A 16,151-nucleotide genomic window follows, 5' to 3' on the forward strand; every position below is an offset into this window, starting at 1 on the left:
CTACAACTGGATGTTTATGGCCATCTGGGTTGCGTCGTACGCATCAGCGGCGACGGCAAGTTCGTCCCGCGTACCTTCGAGTTCGACGGACATTTTCACGCGGTCGCCGCAACTGCCGGTAGCCGCCTGCCAACCCGCAACGCCCCAACGCTCATGGCACCGAATCGCTGCACCTCCTCCGTAGCAGGTGCAGCGATTCTCTGCACCGCGGCGGCACCGCTGCTGCACCATGAGCAATCGAGCGACGCGGTGCACGGCACCATTCCTGCAGCGGCGAATCGAGCGCTTTGGTGCAGTCCACCGTGCAACGTTGCAGGCGTTGCAGGGAATCGCGCCTGAATCGAATGGAGCTACCGGTGCGTGTTTATCGAGGACGCTATATGGCGGGGACGGCAGGCTAGCAAGATATCTAGGGACCATAGTTATGGTATACGTCACACATGGGGGTTGAACGATTGCAGCGCTAGTGTCCCCTCTAGTTTCATTAGTATGAAACTCTCGACTGCCGTTGGCGACTGCAGAAGAAAAAAACAAAACTGACAAGTGCGGTGAAAAAAATTATAAACTAATAATTTATATCCTGTAGCACTAATTAGAGCCTCTCCGCACCAGAGGGGAATTTTTTATGAACTCTTATTTTGCGCACTTTTCTAAAAACTAACCGCAGCCGGGTTCTGGCGCTACTGTTGCGCTATGTTGCGAAAAAGAAAATAAGTGCAAAAACTGTGCAACAACCAACAAAAGGCATCTGCGGAGCTACGGGAGTGCAGGGAAAACGCCAGAGCGACTTACGGATCGTCAGGGCCTCGTGCTTTCGATGTTGCAAATGCAAGGAGTTTAAAGCAGTGAAATGATCGGATGAGCAATTGGTTGTTTAGCCATTGTGGGTAGCTTTAAAAGGCGCAGGAAGTTTCACAATGGTGACCATACATCAGTCTTATATGGTAAGGCGATCCCGGCTGGAGTGTGAGAGCTTGTTGCAAAAATCTCATGTTCCCAGCTGTAAGCCTATTTGATCTCGAAGTTGTGCCGAAATAAGCGAAGCGGATGAATTGGCGAAGAGCAGAATGCACGCCAAACAAGTGTTCGTGCAGTCCCTGCGCGCAGTTTAATACATTATTGATGGCTGGTTCTCGCAACTAACGAATGGTTGGGTGTGCCGCAGGCTCTCGTCATGTGTTCGGCTATGCACTGCTGCAGAAAGAAAAATCGTTTGTTTTCTTGTATCAGAGTACGCGTGAAGCTCGCCCAAGCTTTTCGATGGGTTGTCCGCGGCACACGTGGTTGACAAATGTAATACTTCGAATGTGTAGCAGTTTAGAATGTTCTGCTAACGAAAATGACATTGCACTCGGAATAATGATTGCCGTGTCCGCAATTTCTTTGACAGGTCGTCGAATGTAATAGGTCGTACATCGATCTCTTGTTTTTTCACGACCCGGAAAAATGCCTGGAAGGGATTATGTAAGTCCTACTGTAGAGCGGAGCCCCGCTCATGTGCCGCAGCATGCATGCTGCAATTGACAGCCACCATGTCCCATTTTCAGTCAGCTGAAGAACTCAGTGATCGGAAGCAACAATCAAAAATCAACGGTCATACGAATGGGCTTAGTGCCAAGGTAAAATGTCTTTTCTATCTCAACTCTTTACCAGCATACGGGAACGATCCTGACTGTTGGTGTTATGTGCTGCCGCTTGACTCGGGAGTTAAAATTTGCTATTACGGGAAGTGTGAAATCGAGGTGGTTCTGCGATAGGCGTTTCTGTTTTTCTTCACCTACCGGTGCCTTTTATTTTCAAAGGAAAAGCCGGCATGCATGCGGAACTCCTGGTACTGTGCAGCATGTCGGTCGATACAGTGCAGCTAGGCTCAGGTGCTGGAGGGGCTGGGAGCAGCCAGATAGGTGCCTCGACTGCAGAACTGCATGCGGACGTGTAGAAGGGTTGGGCCAGGCCTGTTGCTGCCTTGTGCAAGAATGACCCGTGCGATGGCCCACTGCAGGCTTCTGCAAATCCTGCGGGAGGAGTCTCATCCACAACTTGTGTGTGAAACGGCAGTGATCTTGAACAGCTTGGCCAAGGGTACCGAGGAGAATGTCAAGGCTCTCCTGGATGCAGGGGTGCTGCCCGTCTTGCTTCAGGGTGAGTGTTTCCTGGGTGCAGTGGCATCGCCAGGGGGCTTCTAGGGGAAGCCTCGAGAAATGGGGGCCGCAGTGTGTGATCATGTGATCCCCCCTTTTCACGCCGCCACTGCGTGGACGCGCGTCAATGTAGTGCTAGTCTCGTTGATGACCATTTCTCTCTGCGTGTGCAGGCCTGCAAAAGCATACGCAACTGCTTCCATGCGGTGAGCGATATAACTGTTTCAAGCTTGGCTTTGTGCATGCCTTCAGCTGTGTTGCCTGGCTTGCACATGCCTCTTTTCCTGGTACCCAATCATGAGCCGACGGTATTTTTCACGCACAGAACAGTCGTAGCTGCTACTTTTCATGTTCTTTCTGCAGATGTGTGTGAACGTGGCAGATGATGCCACGTCTACACACATGCTACTCATGAAGTTTGGTAGTAGTCGAGCATGCAACACTGATAAACCTGTCACGTTCACTGAAGTGTTGCAGTGCGGTGAAAAAAGAAAGAAAAAAGCACCTGGCGGATTTCTTTGTGCGATTAAACAGCTTGCAGCCCTAGCAAACCAAACTGGTCGAGTCCTGGCCTTTGGCAGCAAAATTTTATATTTGTTCAGCTTGTTCATGCTTAGCCAAAGGGAAGCAAGCAAAACTTGTTAAATTTACAGTGCAACAAAGACACACACAAGTACAAGTAAGGGACACATGCAGCGCTGACTTCCAACTGATACTTTATTGACACGGGAAAAACATTTATACATGCTAGATATAGTGACACTACAGCATAAAAAAAGATAAACAAGATATCAAATGCACTACACTTAAAGGAGCCATGAAGAGAAAACACAAGTTTGGTTCATTCAAAAGATTGTCTCGTTAGAATCATACTGACACCACTTTTAACGTAAACTTCGCTCAAATAAGCTACATAATTAGGAAAAACGGGAATGGTCATGCGACCCACCAGCTCATTTCCCGCAACAGAACCTGTGATGTCACATGGGCTAAGCTCTGCGATTGGCGGAGGCTGGCAGAAGCAGACGCAAATTAGGTAGAGCTTACAAACTAGACGAACGAGCGATTTGCGCTTAAATTTAGAGCACATTCTTTACAAAGCAATAAGAATAATGGGACAAACAGTGGAAGTTACGAAAGCACATGTAAACATAGAAGTACTGATGCGTTCTGCTGTTCGTACTGCGCACAGCATGCTTTGGTTTCGCTGCACAGCACTACGGGGCTTGGGGTTGTCTCAGACGACACTGGCCGATTGACGCAAGCAACGGTGTCTTACGTGACCCCATTTGTCGAGCGAGCACTGTTTCAGGGAACGAATATTTTCTCCCAGAACAAAAACAAGCCAGGTTTAAATGCGGGCAAAAACAAACCAAACGCTTGCCACGGTATGGTGGCGCCATCTAGGTTACGGAACGTAAAGAAACGCGGGAACAAACCAACACCGCTGTACAGGGTGGAGACAACCTTTGAACGGTCCCGTGCCGCCGCAATTGGGCCAACGGGCTCAACGCGTTATTCTTTTCGTTTCCCACGAGACCTAGCAACGCGAAACAGACAATATGATTCAAACTTCTTCAGTAAACCGCGTTGCGGCGATAATTTTAGCGCGGTTTTGACACAATGACTTGCTTCGGCGGCGAGCGAGCAACCGAACATGGCGGCGCCAGCGTTACGTGTCTCTACCCTGTACGGCGGATGCGTGAATGAAGGTACTCTAGGCTGCAGAGCGGTCGGTTCCCGTGATGTCACTTGGGACCACAAAAACGCACGATTGAGCGGGAAAATCAAAATTTTAACCTAAATTGTTTAATTTCTCAGTGAATAAAGCACCGTTTGTATCCGGACAAGCGCTGGGGGCACTATAAAACACGAAATCTTTCGAATAAAACCAACTTGCATTTTCTCTTCATGGCTCCTTTAAGCACTACAAATGCGCTGTAAATTTAACATGTTGAACCAACTAGCCCAGATGTCAACCTTAAAACTTGTTAGCCTGGGCTTGCTGCCCAGTCGTTTAAGAGGTCTAGAAGTGCACTAGAATGAGTGGCAGTAAGCAGGAGCACGTCTAGTGGACAGGGTCACTTCCATTTGTTTACTTATTTTTTTCCCACTTGCTTGTCGTATCTTTGATCACTTTGAACTGGAACTCATGGAAATTGCGATTTGGCTCTGTTGGCAGCATTGAGTACTGACTCCAAACTTCAGTACCTATGTATCGATGCTGTTAACGTCATGACTATGTGAAAATGATGCTGAGTAATTGTTGGCACTAAGCATTGCCTGAAACTTGTGTTGAGTAGGTTTTATTATCGTGGTCCCAAAACCAGAGAATTTGTAAAATTGCCTGGAACTTGTGTTGAGTAGGTTTTATTATTGTGGTCCCAAAACCAAAAAAATTGTAAAATTGCTGTCAGCATGACTTGCCATGGCTCTATTTGTGACATCTGTTCTGTGCTTGCTACTGTGTGATGCCCTATACAACAAAAAGCTTTCCCTGTTCTGTTTCAAAGTATAGGGCGAGCTTCCCGTGCAATTAAGACAAGCTCAGCAAGAATTGCGCACACGGAGTAAACTTCATGGTCCCGTACTCTCTCGTGCTTTGCCGTCTAATGGAGCCGCTGGGGCAGGCTGTGTGGCTGTGAGGGCTGGCTCTGGATGCTGTTCCAGGCCACGGGCCTTTCGCAGCGATGAAAACCTGCCCCTTTGGGCACCTGCTTCCTTGCAGTGTCTGAGACCACATGCAATTTAAGCTCATTGTTTTAGTTATGTCACTTGCCAGTCAGGAGCCTCATTTTATTATTACTGTGCTGGGAAAATGTTTGTTACTGTAAAATAACACAAATATGGTGCCAGCAAGCATGGTGTTATGAGGTTAAGGCAGTCTAAGTTGGGTTCCAGCAAACTGGGCTAGTGCCATGGTTTCACCTTTACGTGTTGCTATGCACGGTTAGGTCAGGTTTGCCCCTGTGTGACTTTTTGACTGGAAGTGCTCATTGCCGGGTGTGCTCTGCCTGGCATAGAGCCCTTCGAAAGGTGTTAGTGATGTGAATGGGGGCCGGGTGGTTGCCCAGAGTTGAAAGGCCTGCCTCCTCAGTTTGACCATGGTCGCCAGCCGATGATTGAGTCCTGTTTGCATTATCTTGTGCAGTGACCGTATTGATGGTTAATAGTGGATCTTGCTGTCGGGTGAACAGTTGACTGGGCATCATTGCGGCGTGCAGATTGGCACTCAAGTGGGAACAGCAAAATTTGCGGGTGCATTGGATGCATGAATGCATTCATGCAATCGCCATACTTTAGTAACAAGAGTCTACCACACGATTGGACCGCAGATAGCCTGCATCTCTGAAGCTTTGTAACAAAGCCATAACATTTTCATAAACACCTCAGCAGTATCGTCATGTACTAAAGGAAACAAACTTGCAATTTTTTTTGCTAATCATGCTTCTTGACGTGCAGTTATTGTCCTGGCCATTTGAGTAACAAATGTGTGTTTCTTATACCCCTGTCAAACGTGCCTGTTCAAGTGCACTTCCACGGAGTGTACTCAGCTAAAATGTAATTAGGGGGCAGCTAAACGGCAAACGCGAGTGACACTTTCCAGGGAATGCACCTTAAGGTGAGTGTGTTCCCGACATACACTTTACGCGGGCCGTCTCGCTGAGTGAGTAATCTTGTCAGTAGGGGTCTGAAAATCGGAAAAAAGAACATAAAACAGCAAGCGTTTAGATGGCTATAAATAATGTTAAAAAGCCAATGATAGGTACAGTCAAAACTTAGTCTAACGAAACCCGATCTTACGAATTTGCTGATCTAGCGAACAAATTCAGATTCCCCCACAGTTGCCTATGCAGCTCAATGCTTTTATGAACTCGAACTAACGAAGTAGATTCAGTGCCATTCCCGATTTGACGAAGTATTTTGAGAAAATGACACATTTAAAAAAATTAAGGAAGCTCACACTAATGCGTAAAGCCCATTCTACATGATGCGAATTAACCTGCGAATTCGCAGCTACGGCGCCGTTTGTGCGGCAAAACGACGCATTTCGGTGGCTTCGGCAGCGACGAAAATACATCGTTTTGCCGCACGAGCGGCGTCGTAGCTGCGAATTCGCAGGTAAATTCGCACCATGTAGAATGGGCTTAACTCTTTTGTTACGGCGGAAAAACGGCAAATTTTGAGTGCTTCCACAAAACTATTTTTTTCTCTTGAGCTACTGGACACATTTAGCATTGCTATGCATGTAACTGTAGCTTATAGATTGCTCTTACAAACACACACCAGCCGTTTTGTGAAAGGTACAATTACTTACAGTTTATTAGTCAAATAATCAGAAAAAATGCACAAAAAGTATACAGGCAACTTATATGGGCGATGGTAATGAGCCTAAAAGTTATTACAGGAATTCTAAGATATACAAATTGTTCCAACATTTCTTGGCTATGATTCAATACAGTATATATATATTAACGCTGTACACCAAATTTTGTATTTTTGTGGGCCCGTCAACCTAGCGGAACTTACGGCTGTGCCACTCCTCGAAGCCACTCTAGTGTAAGTCGGTCATGCATCTAAACACACTTTTTTGTGTTCTGGCATAAAATCCGTTTCACTTTAGTGGTAAAAAATCTGAAAAAAAATCCAGCGCTCTTGAGAAGTGTCGCGCATTGCTCCGTAGTGGTAATCTGACACGAGTGCCAGGCTATCATGAAGGTGATAACGCGATATGAAGAGGTGCATTTGGCAAAATATCCCTACCGTACGTTGTCCAGACCCTACACATCAATGTGTAAAGTCGCAATCATCAGATATGAAGCCCGTTTTGTTTATAAATACAGCCCAAATACAGCGGACGCCGTTTTCACACAACTCACCACTACCGCGGGTTCAAATTTCACTCTTGGCACGGTCTCTGCATGCGAAATATCAACAAAACATAATAAAATTGAAAAATGAGTTGTCAATAAATACGCCAGATGGCGTTAGTTGTCCACCAGGCGCCGTTTTTAGCTTTCGCGGGACGTTTGAAATCATCGGACACCGGCGTCCGATGGCCTATGGCGCCGTACTGAAAGAGTTAAGACTTGAAGGTAGCGAAGCTGTACACAACCTTCATGACCATCACAAAGGTTGAAGTCCATGATTGCAGCCGATTTGCTTCTTCTTTGCTGCTGCAACGACCTTTACTCCAACATTGTTGCTTTAAGTGTGAGCTTCTTTCATCTTTTTGGAAGTGATAATCATTGGACGTCACCATAGAGGGGCGTACGCTATGACGGGTATTTCTCATTCCGAGCAATTGTTCCCACGATTACTGCGAACACTAGAGTCTTTCTCGTTCCAAGCAAGTGTTGCCACCATTACGGCGAATGCTGGAGTTCTTTTTTTGGGGAGCCATACTTGGCCAATCTCCTTAAGTTGGTATGCTTGGCTCGACAAACGTGTGCCGGAGACGCTGGGCGGTTGCCATGAGGCACGCACACGAGTGCTCGTTATTTTCTTGGTTTTTTTAACTTCCAGGCGGTCGCCGCAATTTTCACCAATTTCCCTAAGTGGGTGTGTTTGACTTGACAAATGTGTGCAGGGGACGCTGGGCGATCGCTGCAAACCACACACACACACAAGCGCTAGGCATTTTGTTGGTTTTGTTAACTGCCCGGCGGTCGTCGTGAAGTCCGCGCTCACGTGTGTGCGCTCGGCAGTTTCTTGGTATTTTTAACTGCGGACAGAAAAAAATATAGATTTGCTAAAATTTGCAAAGGAGCATTGGACCCTTTTCCAGTAGCGATCTGTGCATGCGCAGGCTGCCAGTTCGCCATTCTTGGCAGGCTCCTCCGGTAATATAAACAAAAAGGCGCCCCTCAGCTTTCTGCTTGGGGAGCGGCTATGCATTCTAGTGCTGCACGTTTTTATTTTTTTTCTTTCGACAGCTTGTGGTGGGTTCGTACTTGCACACGAAAGAGGCTTTTTAAGGAATGGGACAAAAACATTCGAGGCTGACCACGCTGTGAGCAGCACATGGCTGCCAGTGAGGGAGTAACGAAAATGAAAAAAAAAAAAAGTAAAGAAAAGGGGGCACTTCGACCACTGCAGATTAGTCATGGGAATGTGCGCCTGCTACTGTGACGTTCATGTGTAACGGGTAATGGGTAGGTGCGGGAGGGACTGCAGAACCAGGATATCTTTTGCACGAGTTCTCTGAAAGCCTGACTTTTTTAGGGGCGTGCCTTACTGCCAATTTTAGTTTGCCGTGGTGGCTGCCAGGAGGGCCGGTACAGAAAAAAGGTCCATTTCGAGTGTGTTTCATCAGAACACACAAAGATCATTGCACGATATCAGAAAAAAAAAAAAAAAGGAGGAGGCTTCTAGTTTTGTTTTTACGCAGCTCTATGGTGTCAAATAATGATGATGTCCCTGAAACTGCTAAGGCTCCTGTGCCCACTCCAGGGCAGGCCATGGACGCTATTGACTTGCTCAGGCGATTTGCTGGGGCTCACGAAGGAACCGAAGATGCGTTGAACGCGCTTGCGTGCTACTAACAGTCCGTTCACCCAATGCTAACGAAGTGCCCTCAGGCAAAAATCACAGGCTTTTTGGCAGAAAATAAATTTCTTTCCCCAGAACCCCTAGCGTTTTATTGTTATTATTTGTACTGCAGAAGTGCATTGCTAAACTATTGGCTGGCGAGCGCCGCAGCCGACGCAATTACGATGCCATGGTAGCCGCTGGGATGCGCCTCCTTTTAGGCATCGAATTTATAGAATCAACTGCTTGTAAAATGGTAGTCCTGATTTTATGAAGTTCTCGATTTAACGAAAGAATTCTCGGTCCTCGGTGGCTTTGTCCGATTGGGCTTTAACTGCACATGGTTGATTTATTTTTACGAAAGAGAAGCAGTGACGAGAAACAATAAAATAACAGCGCACGGCACTAGAGTGAGTAATCCCATCAGCAGGAGTCCGAAAATTGTGAAAAAGAACATAAAACAGCTAGTGTTTAGATGACTGTTTTTACAAATAGAGAAGCAGCGACAAAAAACAAGAAAATGACAGCGCGCCGCTCTAAAGCTCCTGTATATAGCTCCCCTTGGGGAGCACAGTTGCACATCTATCCGCCATGTTAAGTTCCAAAGTCGTGTGGGAAAGCCACCCTTCGCGCAGTAGGAGCCGCCGCACCGGTTGCACACCAGCCGGGTGAAGTTGATGCATGCGTGTGCGCCAGCTGCTGTGTGGGGCAGCCGCTGACTTGCGCACAACTGAAGAAGGAGTTCGATGTGCAGCACTGAAAGCTGGCTTTCCTGTTATGCTGGAACGGATGGCGTGGCGGCTCATGGAAATCAGATGCGCAGCTCTGCATAGCATATACAGGTACTCTACTCCCAACAATGTGCCAGTGCCGCCTGGTGGGGTGTTGGCGGCCGCTCTCTGCAGCTTTGTCGTAGCTGGTGTCTTGTGGCTCTGTGGTTGTGTTCCCATTTCAGCCCTTTCTGTTATAATCCCGGCTCTGATAATTTTCCCTCAAAGATAATGCTGCTGCGATTTGCTGCGCAGAGAATATAGTGAAGGTATGACCGCCGGTGTTCAGTCACTGTCCCGACGGTGTTTGTTGTGGACTTGTGTGAGGCGCCGGTTGTGGTATCGAGCAATGCAACACAACAAAGTGTTTGCATTGCTTCTCACATGATGAAGAATGGGGAATTTCAAGTAATTTTGTGGAATATATGCCCTGGCTATCGTCACTGACATCATGGCCAAGAGCACTTTGTTTCGTCGTTTAGCAACGCGCAGCCAAAGTGTCATTCGGGGAGGCATTTGGTGTAAGTGCACTTAAATAGGCGTGTTTGACAGGGGTCTTAAATTGTGACCTGAACCTTTGATGGTCTTGATAAATGTGTTTAGGCAAACTTTTCAATGGTGAGTGTGCATGAATTTACAAAAATGCCAGCTCATTGGGTGTCATTTTATACAATTGCACATGTGACCACCTCATGCCCTCACATGACGTGCTCTAACAAGGTGCTCTAACACACAAAAAAAATAAAAAGTTGTTTGGCATAAATTGCTTGGCTCACACGGTTCAGTAGCTGTAGATTTTTGTGGCATCCCCAGAAGCTACTGCAGGCTGTGCTTTTTAGCGTTTGGTTTCTTGCACACAGTACACAAAATGGATGTGGTGTGGTAGATTTATGACTGCTCATGTAATGCGTGCTTATGGTGTGCACACAGACCTGTGGTTGCTGCTTACGTTTATCTCGCACGTTTTCGTTGTGCTTCTGGCTCCTTGTGTGCTTTCTGCTTTCTCATTGAAATTGTTTCAAGTAATCGTAGCAATCTGTAATCACTGAAATAATTTTATCCACAAGTTAGGCAGTGTATTAAGCTTTTGAGAAGTATATCAATTCTAGGTGATTTGACTAAATATGAATAAAGCTCTGTCATGTTGTGTTTCCACATTAATGTTTGCATGATTGCCCGTCTTTAAAGGGTTTCTGCAGCACTTACCACCGACTATTCGGAATGCATTTTGGGGTAAAGTTTGTTGTCCCAGCAATCTCCTCCTGCAAGGATGGTAGAAATCCGTTCACTACCACTGGAGCTACGCAAGATTAAAAATCGTGCATAATTGTTCCCTCTACACTCGACTTCGGACTGTGCGACGAAGACTGCGCACTCCCTCCGGGAGAGGGGGGTGGCTCGTAACATCCTCTTTTGTGGCTTTCAAAATATCACAGGCCGGGGATTTTTCTCTTGGCAACGTTGTACATCCCCCAATTACTGGTGTGGTGCGAAACAAAGCAGCCATTGGTGCCTGCTCGCAAACACGTGCTCAGGCTCAGGCTCAGACTTTAGGAGCAGTGAACGCTTGTTGTCGATTGGTCTGGTTGGAAGTGAAGTATTGAGTTCGTAAGTCCAACTCCGCCCACACTCAAAACAAAAAACACCAAAAGTGTGCTTACAGGTTCCGGCATAGAAGATGGTGCATAGTGCTGATGATGGTACATCGTCACTGGCAATGGGAGAAATAAACCGTGACGTTGACCAGCAACTCCCAATAGGACAGCCCTTGCAGTATTTATGTAATTAAAGTAGTGCATAATGAGGGAAATATAAGAGGGTGGGGTGAGTTTTCCCACAACTTTCTGCTTCACGTGCACATGTAATATTTGGCTTGGGTATTCCTGGTGGTGTGATCTAAATGTTGCGCTGGTTTATTTGCACTGCTCAAAGAGTGCTGCAGGGCCCCTTTAACGAACTGCTTCGGCATGGCAGTGAGCGGCCATCCCCTAAGGCAAACTAATCTCTGGCTGTTATGTATAACCCCCAGTTGCACGATAAAAAATTATGCATACTAATGCCAATGATGTGTTTCCAACATAACTTCTTTCAACAAAATACTTCATTTTGAATATTTTTCATGTGTTCTCCACTAAATGTGTTTTGGACGAGGCTTATTTGTGGTAAGCACACCTTACTACAGTTTTTTTTTTCTAAATTGAAAGCAGCTGCAGCAACAAGTGTAGCTTTGTCTTGTACAGCATTGCAAGAATTGCATTGCTTCACTTTCACTGCTGATAGCTGGCAAGCTTGAAGGAAGTGGTGCAACTGAAATAGAACTCTCGTTGGTTGAGCATTGGCTGTGGCTGTTTTCAGTTTGCAAGGTGTTTGGCTTGTGTGGGGTATGTGCTTGTGAAGAAGGGAGCAAGAACTTGTAAGCAATGTTCTGTGGAAGTGCCTGAGCACCGGAAGTGGTGGAAGTAGTGGCGAAAAAACATGAAGGCATCGTGTTGTGTCCAGCTCTCACTGCTCCCTCCCACGCACTGGCTGTGTCTGGTATGTTTAAGTTAGTTGGGATTTAATTTGATCGTCTATCACATGCTGTGTGCTGCTCCGACAGGAGTCAGGCTGTGCGTTTCCTTCTTGTGGCTGTAAGCAGCCAAGGGCACTGCTGCATGCACTGGAAGTGACGTGTGTAGGCAGTTTTCGTTTCCTTCGCTGGTACACATTTGCAAAACGGCACGTTGGCTGCTATGCACTGCTTTGCATGATGGAGGGAACCAACTGACGTTGCACCGTGTGTGTGTAACTGCTGGGCTTCTTGCCCTGCCGTTTGGTTGAGGTACCTGTGACGACCCGTGCAGGACTGGTGCACCAGGACCCGCGCTACGTGGAGGCCTGCCTGTGCTGCCTGCGCACGCTGTTCCGCTCAGAGCAGGCACCCGTGGAGTGCATGTACGAGGAGCCCTGGGCGGTGCGCCACCTGCTGCTCATGGCCACCCAGACTCACGCCGCCAACCAGGAGTGCATCGCCACCATCCTCACGGCCGTATGCAAGGTGCCTCCCTCAGCTGCTCTTTTTCGTGCTTTTAAGGGGGGGGGGGGCATCTTTTGCAGTATGTCATGCAGGATTGCAAATGGGCATTTGCATGGGAAGTCCTGCCATAGCTTTAACTGGCTGGTTAATTAACTAGTTAGCTCAGAGTAACTAACTTTTTGCAGTCAGGTACAGGGTCCCACCTCAGGAGGGTTTTGCACAGACATGTGCCTCGTAAAAAAATTAGGAGTACTGTCAATATTTTAGGACGCAGCCCTTTGGCGCCCATCTCTGGGCTGAGCCGCGTCGCCTTCGTAACCGAGTGAACGATGGCAAGACCTAATAGTGAAAGAAAGCAAAGGAGGAGAATGTCGCGAAATTGTGAGAGGAGGGCGGTTGCCGTGGCGGCAGGAGCGCTGTCCGAAAGTGTGCAGTGGGGGAGGGGAGGGGAGTATGCTGTGCCCGCGCGAGATGCTCGTCTGCGCGATGCTGGCAAAAACGTGCGGGGGGCGTGCGCGTGATGATGGTGTGCGTTCCCTGCCTAAGACGCGGGTCGCGGTCCCTTCCTGAGATGCACTTCGCGCCGCTGACGCGGAGGCTCATCATCGCTGCCGTCGAGAGAACCCACGAGTGAGTGCTGCCTCAGTGCACTGCTGTTGCGCCCAAATATCGCATTAGGGAGTATCGTAATCGCCAGCCATTTTTTTCTGTAAGCATTCATTCATTACAGTGTTTCTCATCTGTTAGTGCACTGGGGATCCCTCCTGGGCTTGTGCAAATGATTGGGGACTCCAGGGAGCAGATGTTGATACGTGACATGGTCAAGAAATCGGGAAATTTATGCCTGAAGCTTGTCTTATTCCCACAAACCAATTCTGTGCCGTAGGCTGTACCATAGCTGCTGTAGGCAGGCGGTTAGGAACGTCGTCAGGGTCGCTAATAAGGTCTGCATCTTTGGTAACTCCGATCCCTGCCGCGGTCGCCGCATCGTTGCGATCTCTCTACCTGCACGTTGTCGTCAACACTTGTGAACTTACGTGCTGCTGCGGCATCTGGAATGGCTCATGGGAATGCTGCCAGCTCTCTAATTCACTCTCCATGCACTCAATGCCGTTGTCTGCTGCATCCGAACACCTTTCTTCCGGAGCTGCAACGAAGCCGCTTTGCTGATACAGCCGCAGAACACGCACACGACACACTACAGAATGGCCGGGCAGCGCTTCCCCTTGCGTCAGCTTTCTGTGCAGTGTTGTGCTCAAATGTAGTGTGAGGAATTTCGAATTTCAAATGCCTCTGCAACCGGCGAACCGGCGACTACTTTTCACTGGCCTCCGCCTGTCTAATGATGTCCACATTCGTCGCTAAATCCAAATTCTTTCGTTTTTTTTGCGACCATGGCTCCAAAGACACACCACCGTTAACAGAACAAACACGCACTCTGCCACACCGGTCTCCATGCTAGCGGAGCCGCTGATGGGCATGCTGCAGGGTCACAATGCCTCCCGTTGCTTTCCCGTTCCCCTTCCCCTTTCGTATCCGATCACACCCTGCGCTCTCGTTCGTTCTCAAGAGGCTATCCGCAAGCTAGCACATCGAGCAGGTCGAGCAGGTGTGGAAGGCATAGAGTTTCTTCGCAAGTATTGAAGACCACCCAAGCGACGTGACACGCAAGAAGTCATCATCATCGCCCACATCTCCATCAGAAGAAGCGTGCTTGCAGGGGCACCTGCGGGGCGGCGTTCGATGTATGGAATGTGACGGTGAACGAGAGTTCGATACGTGCATACAAAGCACTATACTTTTGCATAGGATTTCACGGGGATGTCTGGACTGTTAAATATATGCAGTAATCCGATATACCCGGGTTCTATATATCAGGCATTGACTGCAATCAAAATGGGCAAAAATATGGCATAACATTAGAAGGAAATAAAGGGAATTCAGAGCCAACATTTGAGCTGAATTTCTCTGCCACATGGTAACATGAAAGATTACGGGTTTTGTTAGAAATTCTTGGCTTCTCAAAGCATGGCCTACACGTAATTTCGAGTGGGAAGCTGCAAAATCTGGGCACAGCAACTTCCTTTTATTGGGGACATTGTGCCCCATTTACCGTAATTACCCGATTCTAACGTGCACCTTTTTTCCGGAAAAATAGGCCGAAAAATCGCATGCGCGTTAGAATCGGATACGAAACCGAAACTGCCGAAACAGCTGAAATTTCGTTCCACCCATCGCCATCTCAAGATGGCGCCAAAGCCTTTAGCAACAATTTTTCGAACGCAGGAAGCATAGGCGCCTAGGCGTTTCTATCAGCGTTCACACAAATCGTCAAATCGTTCCACTTGCGCGCTTGATAACAGCAGTGGCAGCAGCGGCTCTCACGCGTTCAAAACGTGCGGTCTGCTGAAGCGTGCGCCTCTGGAGAAGCTCGCGGAATGGGCGTGCGAGGCGTGGGCCACGATCCCATCGACCATGGTTGAACGTTCGTTCAGAAGTGTGGCATCGCGGACGCTCTTGACGGCACCAAGGACGAGAAGTTGTGGTCAGCGGAAAGCGACGAGAAGTGAGATGAGTGAGATTATTTCGGGAAATAAATCGCCCATTTCTCTCGCATTCGTTTGTCTGGGTCACAAAGTTCCGTGCGCGTTACAATCGGAGGTGCAAGTTTTTTCGGGTTTTTTTTTGCCAGGAAAATCGGCTGCGCGTTAGAATCGGGGGCACGTTAGGATCGGCTAAGTACGGTACCTATCGCCTATTGTGCCCACTGTGTGGCCAGGTAGCTGTGCAGAGTACCTGCTTGATGGGGACTGCTGCATAGGTTTTTTCATCAACTCTGTTCTTAATGGCTTCTGTTAGAGTCATCATGCTTTGGCCAAGCCTGGCAACATCAAGCCTAGCATCACCACTGTTCACTCAGTGGTGAGCGATGGCAGAACTTTTTCTGCAAAAATGCGGCATTCATTGGCTGATGTTAAAAAACGTGAGAAATGGGGCGAACTAACGGGACGTAGAGTAGGAGACACACAGACTCTGCGTCCCATTAGTTCGCTCTGTTTCTCTTGTTTTTAGCATGCACCAACCCACCCGCTTGCTCCCACATTCTAAGGCTTACGTGGACGTCTCGCATTTTCAAGGAAAAGGCATCTGCGTGGGAAAAATAGAAAGTTCCACGGCAGAATTTAGGCTTTCTGTAGTGGCTACATTGCGGCTCAGGCTAATAATAAAGCAGCCGGAGTTCTTTTTACGAGCATGTTACAGGGTGCTGTTGTGGAGAAACACATGCCATGCGGTGATTATGCAGTCAATTCTGTGAAAAAGGTGACCACAAGGGATGAAGACAGAGAAGACACGCAATGCCGTTGACAGTAATGCTGGAACTGTGCCAACTGCCATCTATTTTTAAATTATGCATAGGTCAAGTGGGGAATTTAAGGCTCGATGGACAGGCCACTTGGACTTGTTCTTCATGTATGACATAAAAAGAGATGAGCCCATTTCTGGTGTCACATTCGTGCTGCATGTCCTGTTTCATGTTTGATCATTTGCACTTCTACTCTAATTTTATCGAGGAGAGAAGATAATGATAATTGTCAGTGGACATCTGAGGCTTGTGGTCCTTTAAACAAATGTAGTTGCAGTGGGCAGCTAGCTTTGATGCATGTGTGACTGTCGTATTTTATGAAACTGACA

At 47.7% G+C, this 16,151-nt stretch overlaps 1 protein-coding gene across 4 annotated transcripts in view; it reads left to right on the forward strand.

The window, feature by feature from the left end:
- Positions 1–712: 712 nt before the first annotated feature.
- The window catches only part of LOC144156261 (armadillo repeat-containing protein 8-like), a 47,244-nt gene continuing 31,805 nt past the window's right edge, over positions 713–16,151 (forward strand). For 2 of the 4 annotated variants that reach the window (XM_077688184.1, XM_077688185.1), the window contains exons 1-6: positions 713–944; positions 1,391–1,464; positions 1,548–1,619; positions 2,003–2,142; positions 2,315–2,347; positions 12,286–12,479. In XM_077688184.1, coding sequence (XP_077544310.1) covers positions 918–944; positions 1,391–1,464; positions 1,548–1,619; positions 2,003–2,142; positions 2,315–2,347; positions 12,286–12,479 — 540 coding nt within the window. In that variant the 5' untranslated portion in view covers positions 713–917. The remainder of the gene's footprint in view (positions 945–1,390; positions 1,465–1,547; positions 1,620–2,002; positions 2,143–2,314; positions 2,348–12,285; positions 12,480–16,151) is intronic. The other 2 variants (XM_077688186.1, XM_077688187.1) reach the window with 1 other exon arrangement.

This window comes from Haemaphysalis longicornis, unplaced genomic scaffold, assembly GCF_048455015.1.
Source record: "Haemaphysalis longicornis isolate Haplotype H1 unplaced genomic scaffold, Haemaphysalis longicornis Haplotype H1 scaffold_1, whole genome shotgun sequence".
Taxonomy (NCBI): Eukaryota; Metazoa; Arthropoda; class Arachnida; order Ixodida; family Ixodidae; genus Haemaphysalis; species Haemaphysalis longicornis.